At 40.9% G+C, this 12794-nt stretch overlaps 1 protein-coding gene across 1 annotated transcript in view; it reads right to left on the minus strand.

Moving 5' to 3' along the window:
• LOC128642239 (cytochrome P450 2K1) overlaps positions 1–12386 on the minus strand; it is a 249745-nt gene extending 237359 nt beyond the window's left edge. Inside the window, exon 1 of the mRNA XM_053694937.1 lies at positions 12142–12386. Within this exon, the coding sequence (XP_053550912.1) occupies positions 12142–12306 (165 nt within the window). The 5' untranslated portion in view covers positions 12307–12386. The remainder of the gene's footprint in view (positions 1–12141) is intronic.
• Between the last annotated feature and the right edge of the window lie 408 nt (positions 12387–12794).

Raw genomic sequence — 12794 nt, forward strand, 5'->3', positions numbered from 1 at the left:
CCGAAACAAGGCACATAATACTGCAGTACAAGTGCTCACTGACCAAAACAAGGCACATAATACTACTGTACAAGTGCTCACTGGCCGAAACAAGGCACATAATACTACTGTACAAGTGCTCACTGGCCGAAACAAGGCACATAATACTACTGTACAAGTGCTCACTGGCCGAAACAAGGCACATAATACTACTGTACAAGTGCTCACTGGCCGAAACAAGGCACATAATACTACTGTACAAGTGCTCACTGACCGAAACAAGGCACATAATACTGCTGTACAAGTGCTCACTGGTCAAAAAAAGGCACATAATACTACTGTATAAGTGCTCAGTGGCCAGAACAAGGCACACATAATACTACTGTACAAATGCTCACCTGCTGAAACAAGGCACACATAATACTACTGTACAAATGCTCACCTGCTGAAACAAGGCACTTAATACTACTGTACAAGTGCTCACTGACCGAAACAAGGCACATAATACTACTGTACAAATGTTCACTGGCTGAAACAAGGCACTTAATACTACTGTACAAGTGCTCACTGGCCAAAACAAGGCACATAATACTACTATACAAGTGCTCACTGGCCGAAACAAGGCACATAATACTACTGTACAAATGCTCACTGGCTGAAACAAGGCACTTAATACTACTGTACAAGTGCTCACTGGCCAAAACAAGGCACATAATACTACTATACAAGTGCTCACTGGCCGAAACAAGGCACATAATACTACTGTACAAATGCTCACTGGCTGAAACAAGGCACTTAATACTACTGTACAAGTGCTCACTGGCCAAAACAAGGCACATAATACTACTGTACAAATGCTCACTGGCCAAAACAAGGCACTTAATACTACTGTACAAGTGCTCACTGGCCAAAAAAAGGCACATAATACTACTGTACAAGTGCTCACTGGCCAAAAAAGGCACATAATACTACTGTACAAGTGCTCACTGGCCAAAACAAGACACATCATACTATTGTATAAGTGCACACTGATAGGCAAGCAGAATTCACACAACTGTTTTAGTGCTCCCTATCAGACAGGGAGAATGCATACTATGTTGGTGCTTGCTACCAGGAAGGCCCTTTTTCTGATGCTGCATTTGTGATCACTGGCAGGCAAACACACCTCATGCTGCTTTATTAATAATCACTTGTCAGTGTGCTCTGACTGTCAAGTCAGGGCCGGTGCAAGGATTTTTGTCTACACATTTTTAAAGTGAACATTTTATAAGTGAGGCACTAGCAATATAATTATACAAGAATTGAACAAGGATTGGGCAAGGGGCAAGAAAAAGACAGGTACTTTTGTAATATTATGTTTGATATACCTTACTGTTTTCTTATGCAATTGCCACTGTAATACTGTAGCTTATGTGTTTAACTGGTTCCCTCTTTTGTAAAAATGCCTAATATCTTCTTATTCCTTTTTGCTGCCTTCTGTCTCTATAACAAAATACATTTTTCAATTACTCCTTCTCCCTCTCCACCTGCACTATTCATTAGCCCATCTCTCTTAAACTCACCTTACTTTTGTACTCATGAACTTTACCTATTCCTAAACACTCTCTCTCCCCCTGCACCTTGTCTCAAAAGCAGTCTCACTACTGCAAATCTGTATTTCATCTCATGTCACTCTACCTCTTGCTTTTACTAACTGCTGGTGACATCTCCCCTAATCCTGGTCCCTAACAACTGCCTAGCCGTGCACATTCATGTATACCGTCGCACAGACTCAAAAAACAAAACTCTGACAACCTTACTCACATTCCTCTTGCATCAAAAGCCACTTCCCCTTTCAGTTGTGCACTTTGGAACTCTCGCTTTGTTTGCAACAAACTCACTTCTATACATGACCTCTTTATCTCCCACTCCCTCAACCTTCTTGCCCTAACAGAAACCTGTCTCTCTCCCCTAGACACAGCATCCACTGCTGCTCTGTCACATGGGGGTCTCCACTTCAGCCACACTCCTAGATCTGGTAATAGACAAGGAGGTGGTGGGTATTTTACTTTCCTCTCGTTGCACCTTTCAACAAATACATCCCATCTCTTCCATCACATTTTCCTCATTCGAAACCCACATGATTCGCTTATTCTCTCCTCTTTCTATACGTTTTGCAGTCATATACTGTCCTCATGGCTCCTCAACTCAATTTCTAGATCACTTGGCTGCCTGGCTATCTTATTTCCTTTCCGCAGACATCCCTTCCCTCATTCTTGGTGACTTCAACATCCCTCTTGACAATCCCACTGCCTCCTCTGCAAAACAACTTCTGCAACTTACTTCCTTTTTCGATTTGTCACAATGGACTGATTCTACCACTCACAAAGATGGTCACTCCCTTGACCTGATCTTTAGCTATCTATGCACCTTCGAAAACTTCACAAACTCCCCTTTTCCTCTTTCTGACCACCATCTCCTTACTTGCAACATATCATCCCTCCATACAACTCTCCCTCCTTCTGCTCCTTACACCAAACTTCACAGAAGCATTATGTCATTAGATCAACGACAGATTTCTAATTCCCTCAAACCTCTCCTCTCATCCTTCTCCTCCTTTCATGCCCTGACCAATCTATCTGCCACTATAATTCCACCCTTACATCCGTCCTTGACAATCTCGCCCCTCTTACCATTGCTCGGAAATCAAACACTCATCCTCAGCCCTGGCATACTCCTATGACACGATACCTGCACAGATGTTCCTGTACTGCTCAGCGGCACTGGAGAAAATCTAGGAGTTCAGCTGATTTTCAACATTACAAATTTATCTTGAACTCCTACTACTCTGCCCTTAATTTCCATAAGCAACACTATTTCTATACTCTTTCTTCAAACCCAAAACGTTTGTTCTCCACTTTCAATACTCTTCTCCGCCCTCCCCCACCTCCTAATACAACTTCTCTGTCAGCTCAAGACTTTGCCAACCACTTCAATAACAAAATAGACTCCATCAGAAGTGAAATCAGCTCTCAACATAATTCCATTCTCTCACCCCCTCAAATGCTCTCAATCAACCACAACCCACATAACCTTAAACTTAGCTCATTCTCCCCTGTTACTGAGGAAGAAGTTTCAGCACTTATACTGCGCTCTCACCTCACTACCTGTCCCCTTGACCCTATCCCCTCACAGCTACTCCCCTCCCTCTCTGCCACCCTTACCCCTATATTCACACACACTTTCAACCTCTCCCTCAGCACCGGTATATTTCCCTCATCGCTGAAACATGCACTGGTCACACCTATCCTCAAAAAACCTTCCCTTGATCCTACCTCCCCATCTAACTACCGCCCTATTTCCCTCCTCCCTCTTGCATCAAAGCTTCACGAAAAACTAGCTTATGCACGCCTATCCCATTTCCTTACAATAAACTCCCTCCTTGACCCACTGCAATCTGGATTTCGTCCCCATCACTCCACAGAGACAGCAATTGTTAAGGTTACCAACGACCTACTTACAGCAAAATCAAAAGGCCACTTCTCTCTGCTTATCCTCCTTGATCTGTCTGCAGCCTTTGACACTGTTGACCACCATCTCTTGCTCCAAACCCTCCAATCCTTTCGGCAAATGTGACATAGCCCTCTCGTGGCTCTCTTCCTACCTGTCAAACAGTACCTTTAGTGTAGCTTTCTCTGGGGCCTCCTCTGCCCCGTCACCACTTTCTGTCAGAGTACCGTAAGGCTCTGTCCTCGGTCCCCTTCTCTTCTCAATCTACACGTCATCACTAGGTTCCCTAATAAAGTCCCCCGGTTTACAATATCATTTGTATGCTGATGACACCCAAATCTACTTCTCTGAACCAGACCTTTCTCCTTCCTTGCTAACCCGTGTCACTAACTGTCTTTCTCACATCTCCAACTGGATGTCCTCTCACTACCTCAAGCTAAATCTCTCCAAAACTGAGCTCCTTATTTTCCCCCCTTCTAAACTCTCCACCCCCAATCTCTCTATAACTGTCGACAACTCCATCATTACCCATACCCCGCATGCCCGATGTCTTGGGGTCACATTTGACTCAGATCTTTCTTTCACTCCTCACATTCAATCATTGGCTAAAGCCTGCCGCTTCCACCTTAAAAACATCTTTAAAATTAGACACTTCCTTACACAAGACACAACTAAGATTTTAATCCACTCTCTCATTCTCTCCCGCCTCGATTACTGCAACTCTGTCCTCTCTGGTCTCCCCCCCTACCGCCTAGCTCATTTACAATCCATAATGAATGCATCTGCCAGACTCATCTTCCTTACACGTCGCTCTTCATCTGCTGCACCTCTCTGCCAATCTCTTCACTGGCTTCCTCTTGCCTCTAGGATCAAACACAAAATTCTCATTCTGACATACAAAGCCCTCAACTGCACTGCTCCCCCCTATATCTCAGACCTTGTCTCCAGATACTCTTCCTCCCGTCCCCTTCGCTCTGCTCACGACCTCCTCCTCTCTTGTCACCTCATCACACTCCCGTTTACAGGACTTCTCCAGACTCGCTCCCATCTTGTGGAACTCTCTGCCTCGCTCCACAAGACTCTCTTCTAGTTTTAAAAGCTTCAAGTGCTCCCTAAAGACTCTATTGTTCAGGGATGCATACAACCTATGCTAACCTTTCTTTATACCAGTTCCTCTCCTCCATTGCTATCCCCTGAACCCCCTTAGCATGTAAGCCTAAGAGTCCAGCTGTTTGTTGATCACCTTCTCAAGAGCTGACTACAACAGTGCAACTCTTGGCAGGGCCCTCTACCCATTTGATCCCTATAATTGTTTTGTTGTACTCCGCCTTTGTTAATAGCACTGCGGAATCTGTTGGCGCTCTACAAATAACCGCTAATAATAATACAAAGGCGAAGGTGTATTTTGCCGCCCCCAATCCCCACCACGACACCATAAAACTCCCAGACAATACCACCAACCTCCCTGCCCTCCTCCAGACCACCCCCATACCAAGTACATTTTATTTGCACTCCATTAAGCTAACTAAGCAAAAATTATGATTAGAGGATAGTCAGACTATAGTGTTGCAATTGATACACTGTTTGCAAGCCAAAAGGTCCTGTCCTGCAATTTCAACAAGGACTGTGCTTGGAGCAAAAAGCTTAATTAATTTGCCTGCAGTTAGTTCAAAATGAGTGTTATGGCTTTAAATAAATTTTTTAACAAAACAGTTGAACTTATATTAAAAAATAATATAGTACAGTACATAATTATAGCCCTGGCCCCTAAATATATTTAAATTCCATTTCCTACAGAATAAACTGGCATTTTCATGCAACAACATCATCACCATGCTTATATCATGACCGTCCACATCAATATTACTTCACTACTATTGTCCCAATGTCCCACTAGCATTGCCCAAACTGAAATGCCCCAGCCCCAAGCCAAGGCAAAGTCTGCCATGCCAGCCTATATGTATATAACAGTGATTCAGTTCTATTGTATTTTAATTAAAAAGGCAAATATATTTAAATAAAATAAATCATTTATCGTGAATGATTCATTCTATTTAAATATATTGGCCTTTTTCATGACTGCCCCCCATGCACATTAGCCTTTATTCAGTTATGTAGCATATTACTTATTAAACACTACACTAAACTAAAAAAATAAAGGCTAATGTGCAGGCGATGTAGGCACGTTTGGCAGAACCCATGTGCCACCTTTATTGTTTTATGAATGGAAAGGCACATGTATAAAATTTATTTTTTGTATATCAGTTCAGTTATGAATAATGCATGGCCTTGACTTACAAGTACAAGTTTTCCAGCCACCTTTGCAGAGGAGTCTGTGCACAAGTTCACAACTCTGTCTCTATAAAATTATATGGTGGTGACAACTGCCGACTGTGCATATTTTCAAATTCTGCCCTCCCCCCTCCTCAGTGCCCTGCCCCTCAGAGACCCCCGCTGCACCACCGTTCCTACTTCACTCTTCACTCGAGTCATCTGCGGTCTGGCCATTTCCGTCTTAGGCATCATCACTCACCTCATGTGGCTCTTAGATGGTGCAGTGAATGAGCCTCAGTCACGTGGAGCCAGGTGGCTCATTCTGCACGATTTCTCCCTCTCAGTGTGAGTCAGACTAGGCTTAGGCAGGAAGCGCAGCTGTGCAAGTGAGCTCCGCCTCCACTCTGACACCACACGCACATACTACCACATTCCCAGAGGCTATAGCAATAGCCGGGCCAGTCCATGAAGGTCAGGGACAGGAGGTAGTAAGTTGCGTTGATATCCAAACTGGAGAATCTTACTGCTCTGTTCTTTAAGGGGGTCATTGGAACTCTAATAGTGATGCTTCTCCCTTATATCACTGTAGTGGTGTGTACTTGGGGAAGATTATCGCTATTACCACCGTGATCACCTGAGGATTAGAGGGATTTGTGAAAACCTCATTTAAAAAAGGGGATTTCTCTATTTCATATGTGGGGTCTCATACCACTCCAATTAAATCAGACTGGGCGATAGGAGTTCTGCAATATCCCCCTTTTCCACAACTAGAGATGACCTGCTTTCTATTAGGACAGGTGATCACCTCTGTCCTACAAGGCAAGTCTGAGTATATGTCTATGTGTTTGTCTTTGTGTGTAAGAGTGTGTGTGTCTTTATGTTTGTCAGTGTCTTTCTGTGTATTTGTGTCTGTGTTTGAAAGAGTAAGTGTATTTTTGTGTGGGAGAGAGAATGTGTGTGAGAGTGTATGTGTTTTAGTATGTGTGAGAGAAAGTGTGTATGAAAGCATTAGTGCCTTTGTGTGTGTGAGATATAAAGTGTGTGAGAGTGTGTGTGTGTTTGATAGTGTAAGCGTGTGTGAGAGAGTGTGTGTGTGTGAGAGAGAAAGTGTGTGAGAGTGTGTGTGTGTTTGATAGTGTAAGCATGTGTAAGTGTGTGTGAGATAGAAAGTGTGTGAGAGTGTGTGTGTGTTTGATAGTGTAAGCGTGTGTGAGAGAGTGTGTGTGTGAGAGAGAAAGTGTGTGAGAGTGTGTGTGTGTGTTTGATAGTGTAAGCGTGTGTGAGTGTGTGTGAGATAGAGAGTGTGTGTGTGTTTGATAGTGTAAGCATGTGTGAGAGAGTGTATGTGTGTGAGATAGAAAGTGTGTGAGAGTGTATGTGGTTTGATAGTGTAAGCGTGTGTGAGAGAGTTTGTGTGAGATAGAAAGTGTGTGTGTGTTTGATTGTGTAAGCGTGTGTGAGAGAGTGCGTGTGTGTGAGATAGAAAGTGTGTGAGTGTGTGTGTTTGATAGTGTAAGCATGTGTGAGAGTGTGTGTGTGAGATAGAAAGTGTGTGAGTGTGTGTTTGATAGTGTAAGCATGTGTGAGAGAGTGTGTGTGTGAAATAGAAAGTGTGTGAGAGTGTGAGCATCTATATGCTTGTTTGTGTTTACATGCTATTATACATAGTGTATACTTGCAAGGAGCAAGTGTTCGGCCTAAACTAAAGGTGGCATCCCTAATATGGCCTTTAGGGGGTTTTGGAGTATACCCACCAGCAATCTGTTTAGTTTGCATTGTTCTGAAAGTAAATTCAATTTTTCAACAGTTTTGAAATAGACAAATTAAATTTGAATTATTACTGTTTTAATTTTAAAAATCATAATTTTCTCTCAAAGCAGTGAGCATTTAATATACAACATATAAAACAGACATAACCTATTTCCAAGAACAAAAAGGAAAAGGTTACAATAATTTTGTCCTTTTAAAATAACATTTGATAGTAGAAACAGGATAGGTTTTGTGTCTTTATTTTAAACTATTGGGATATTTCTACCCAGCAAAGGTTTTTCTAACTGATGCACCCTTAAACTTCCAAGGGTTCATGGGCACGATCCGATATACAGCGTACTTTTTGGCGCAAGCGAGGAAACCCACGCCGCCCGTAGTTTCACCTTGCACATCGGGGTTTTACATAAACCCCGCCGGCAGTTGCTAAAGTGCCGTAAGTCGGACAAACTAGCGATGTCCAGAAATAAATGTAAGTACAAATTTATGGAGTCGCCAGTGACTTACAGCACTTTAGAAACTGCCGTCGCCTACAAAAACTAACTAAAGTATTAAATCTCCCGTAACTGTCTAAAACGCCTCCCAAAAATAGCTCGACACGTATACCCCTCTATTCGCAATCCCCCCTCTCACTCCTAACAATAAATGTATTAACCCCTACACGGACAACCCCCCACAATGCAATAAGCCTAATTATTAACCCCTAAACCGCTGCTCCCGGACCCCGCCACCACCTACATTAAATGTATTAACCCTAATCTGACCCCCCTACACCGCCACCACCTATATTAAATATATTAACCCCTAATAGGATCCCCCTACACCGCCGCCACCTATATTAAATTTATTACCCCCTAATCTGATCCCCCTACACCGCCGCCACCTATATTAAATATATTAACCCCTAATCTGATCCCCCTACACCGCCGCCACCTATATTAAATATATTAACCCCTAATCTGATCCCCCTACACCGCCGCCACCTATATTAAACATATTAACTCCTAAACCTAAGTCTAACCCTAACACCCCCTAACTTAATTATTATTTAAATAAATCTAAATAATAATAATATTATTAACTAAATTATTCCTATTTAAAACTAAATACTTACCTATAAAATAATCCCTAAGATAGCTACAATATAATTAATATTTACATTGTAGCTATTTTAGGGTTTATATTTATTTTACAGGTAAATTTGTATTTATTTTAACTAGGTACAATAGCTATTAAATAGTTAATAACTATTTAATAGCTACCTAGTTAAAATAATTACAAAATTACCTGTAAAATAAATCCTAACCTAAGTTACAAATACACCTAACACTACACTATCAATAAATACATTAAATAAACTACAATTATCTAAACTAAAATACAATTAAATAAACTAAGCTATCTTACAAAAGAAAACAAACACTAAATTACAAAAAATAAAAAAATATTACAAGAATTTTAAGCTAATTACACCTAATTTAAGCCCCCTAATAAAATAAAAAAGCCCCCCAAAATAATAAAATTTCCCTACCCTAAACTAAATTACAAATAGCCCTTAAAAGGGCCTTTTGCGGGGCATTGCCCCAAAGTAATCAGCTCTATTACCAGCCCTTAAAAGGGCCTTTTGCGGGGCATTGCCCCAAAGTAATCAGCTCTTTTACCTGTAAAATAAATAAAAGAGCAATCCCCCCCCACATTACAACCCACCACCCACACACCCCTACTCTAAAACCCACCTGATCCCCCTTAAAAAAACCTAAGTCTAACCCCCAAGTGGTCCTTACCTGTCCTGAAGACCGGCGGATAAGGTCCTGTTCCAGGCGGTGAAGTCTTCTTCCAAGTGGCGACTTCTTCTTCTTCCAGGAACCAGCCGGCGCGGAGCGGAGGAGTTGAAGACCGATGACCGCGGAGCTGAAGACCTTCGACTCTGGAACTGAAGATCGGCGACGCTGGAACTGAAGACTGCGGAGCCATGGAGCGTGGAGGATCCTCTGCATACGATCTCCGCCGTACACTGAATAGGAATTCAAGGTACCCGATTAAAAATGGCGTCCCTTGAATTCCTATTGGCTGATTTGAGCCTTCAAATTCAAATCAGCCAATCGGATGAGAGCTACTGTAATTCTATTGGCTGATTTGAATAGCCAATAAAATTACAGTAGCTCTTATTCTATTGGCTATTCAAATCAGCCAATAGAATTAAAGTAGCTCTCATCCGATTGGCTGATTTGAATTTGAAGGCTCAAATCAGCCAATAGGAATTCAAGGGACGCCATTTTTAATCGCGTACCTTGAATTCCTATTCAGTGTATGGCGGAGATCGTATGAAGAGGATCCTCCACGCTCCATGGCTCCGCGGTCTTCAGTTCCAACGTCACTAATCTTCGGTTCCAGCGTAGCCGGTCTTCAGTTCCAGAGTCGACGGTCTTCAGCTCCGCGGTCATCGGTCTTCAACTCCTCCGCTCCGCGCCGGCTGGTTCCTGGAAGAAGAAGAGTTTGCCGCTTGGAAGAAGACTTCACTGCCTGGAACAGGACCTTCTCCGCCGGTCTTCAGGACAGATAAGGACCACTTGGGGGTTAGACTTAGGTTTTTGTAAGGGGGGATCAGGTGGGTTTTAGAGTAAGGGTGTGTGGGTGGTGGGTTGTAATGTGGGGGGGGGATTGTTCTTTTTTTACAGGTAAAAGAGCTGATTACTTTGGGGCAATGCCCTGCAAAAGGCCCTTTTAAGGGCTGGTAATAGAGCTGATTACTTTGGGGCAATGCCCCGCAAAAGGCCCTTTTAAGGGCTATTTGTAATTTAGGGTAGGGAAATTTTATTATTTTGGGGGGCTTTTTTATTTTATTAGGGGGCTTAGATTAGGTGTAATTATCTTAAAATTCTTGTAATATTTTTTTATTTTTTGTAATTTAGTGGCTTTTTTTGTAAGATAGTTTAGTTTATTTAATTGTATTTTAGTTTAGATAATTGTAGCTTATTTAAATTATTTATTTATAGTGTAGTGTTAGGTGTAATGGTAACTTAGGTTAGGATTTATTTTACAGGTAATTTTGTAATTATTTTAACTAGGTAGCTATTAAATAGTTATTAACTATTTAATAGCTATTGTACCTAGTTAAAATAAATACAAAGTTACCTGTAAAATAAATATAAACCCTTAAATAGCTACAATGTAATTATTAATTATATTGTAGCTATCTTAGGGTTTATTTTATAGGTAAGTATTTAGTTTTAAATAGGAATAATTTAGTTAATAATATTAATATTATTTAGATTTATTTAAAAAATAATTAAGTTGGGGGTGTTAGGGTTAGACTTAGGTTTAGGGGGTAATATATTTAATATAGGTGGTGGCGGTGTAGGGGTGTCAGATTAGGGGTTAATATATTTAATATAGGTGGTGGCGGTGTAGGGGGGTCAGATTAGGGGATAATATATTTAATATAGGTGGCGGCGGTGTAGGGGGGTCAGATTAGGGGTTAATATATTTAATATAGGTGGCGGCGGTGTAGGGGGATCAGATTAGGGGGTAATATATTTAATATAGGTGGCGGCGGTGTAGGGGGGTCAGATTAGGGGGTAATACATATAATGTAGGTGGTGGCAGGGTCCAGGAGCGGCGGTTTAGTGGTTAAACACTTTATTAGGTATTGCGGTGGGGGATTGCGGTTGACAGGTAGATAGACATTGCGCATGCGTTAGGTGTTAAGGTTTTATTTTGCAGACAGTTTAGGAGTTACGGGGCTCCAATACTCAGCGTAAGGCTTGTTACGCCTGCATTTTGTGGCAAGGTGAAAATGGAGTAAGATTTCTCCATTTTCGCCACGTAAGTCCTTACGCTGTATATTGGATACCAAACTGCGCAGGTTTTGTATATCAGTCTATGGGGCAAAAAACTACAGGCGAAGGCAGAAATATACGAGAATAACTTCTATGTTACGCCATATATGTGATACCAAACCCGCGCAAAATCTAGCGTTGCCGGCTTCTGCAGGCGATGCTGCATATCGGATGGGGCCCCAGATGCTTGAATTTGTAAGTTAGTGCCTATATGCCCAGTGCACTGCGTAGAGCAAGGAGAAAGGTAACAGGTTGATGGGGGTTAAAAGTAATAGGTAGCTGAAGATGATCTGAAGAAGCATTTAGTGAAACGCGTATTAGGGGTCACTTACGGAGCAATGTCTCCTTTGTTATTTTGACTTGCTCACTACCAATCTCAAAATCATTTAACAAGGGATCAATCATTTGGGGCATTATACTAATATGGGAATTGAATAATTAAAATATATTTAAGATTAATTGTGACTTGAATCACAAATTATTCAATAGATACATTATAACAGATATTCCTATATTCAATAGAAATTCTTCAGAAATTATTGTAGTCCCTTGGTTTATATAATGGATTTTTGGCAATGTGTCTGACAATAGTCTAGATCCATTTTAATTTTATATAATTAGAAATATTTTATTAGATTGATAGATGAATTTATTATTCTTTTTTCATTAGATATATATATTCAATTGTGAATTCATGCATTTAAAGTGCAATTCTTTTTCATGATTATAAAATCAAATTCAGCTAAGTGCTAAAGTGTAAAGTGTATGATAAAGTCTTTATAAAAAGTCATACCTCCATCAGGGACTGGTAAGGCTTTTTCAGATCCAGCAGGTGCAGGTTGCCAATGAAAGGAAGAGGTCTTGGTCCGGGAGGCATTTTCATACCTGTTTTTTTAAAATGATTTACAAGATAGAAAAAAAGTACAACACAAATTGTGATGTAGATCAACAGACTCATGGTGATGTATAGTATAATGACAGCAGCAGGTATAGTCAGACGTTCTTCTTAAAAACATGCAATTTACACTCTGGGTTTAATCCATGATATCAAGTTAATTTTTACTAGAAAATCACTGAACTGTTTGATATGTTTAATACACGCTGTGGATTATCTCACTGAAAAATGGAATTTGACCCTAATTTGTTACTTAATATTTACTTTTGTTTGTAATTTTGATATTCTGACCAGGGTCAGATAAAAATTTGTCCCAAGAAAATCTGATCAGATTACAAGTGGAGCGCTAATTAATGCTCCCACTTGCATGTTAATTGCACTAAAATTAAATTGTTGTGCTTGTCAGATTGCGCTCGTATTATGAATTAAAAGTAAACTGTTTTTGCTCTTGCGGTAATCCGACTAATCTGAAGTTAGAATATCGTGTGTGCGTTCACGTATTTCCCCATAGAAGTCAATAGAGAAAAGAAATTGGATCTGATGGTATTTTG

This window comes from Bombina bombina, chromosome 11, assembly GCF_027579735.1.
Source record: "Bombina bombina isolate aBomBom1 chromosome 11, aBomBom1.pri, whole genome shotgun sequence".
NCBI classification, from domain to species: Eukaryota; Metazoa; Chordata; class Amphibia; order Anura; family Bombinatoridae; genus Bombina; species Bombina bombina.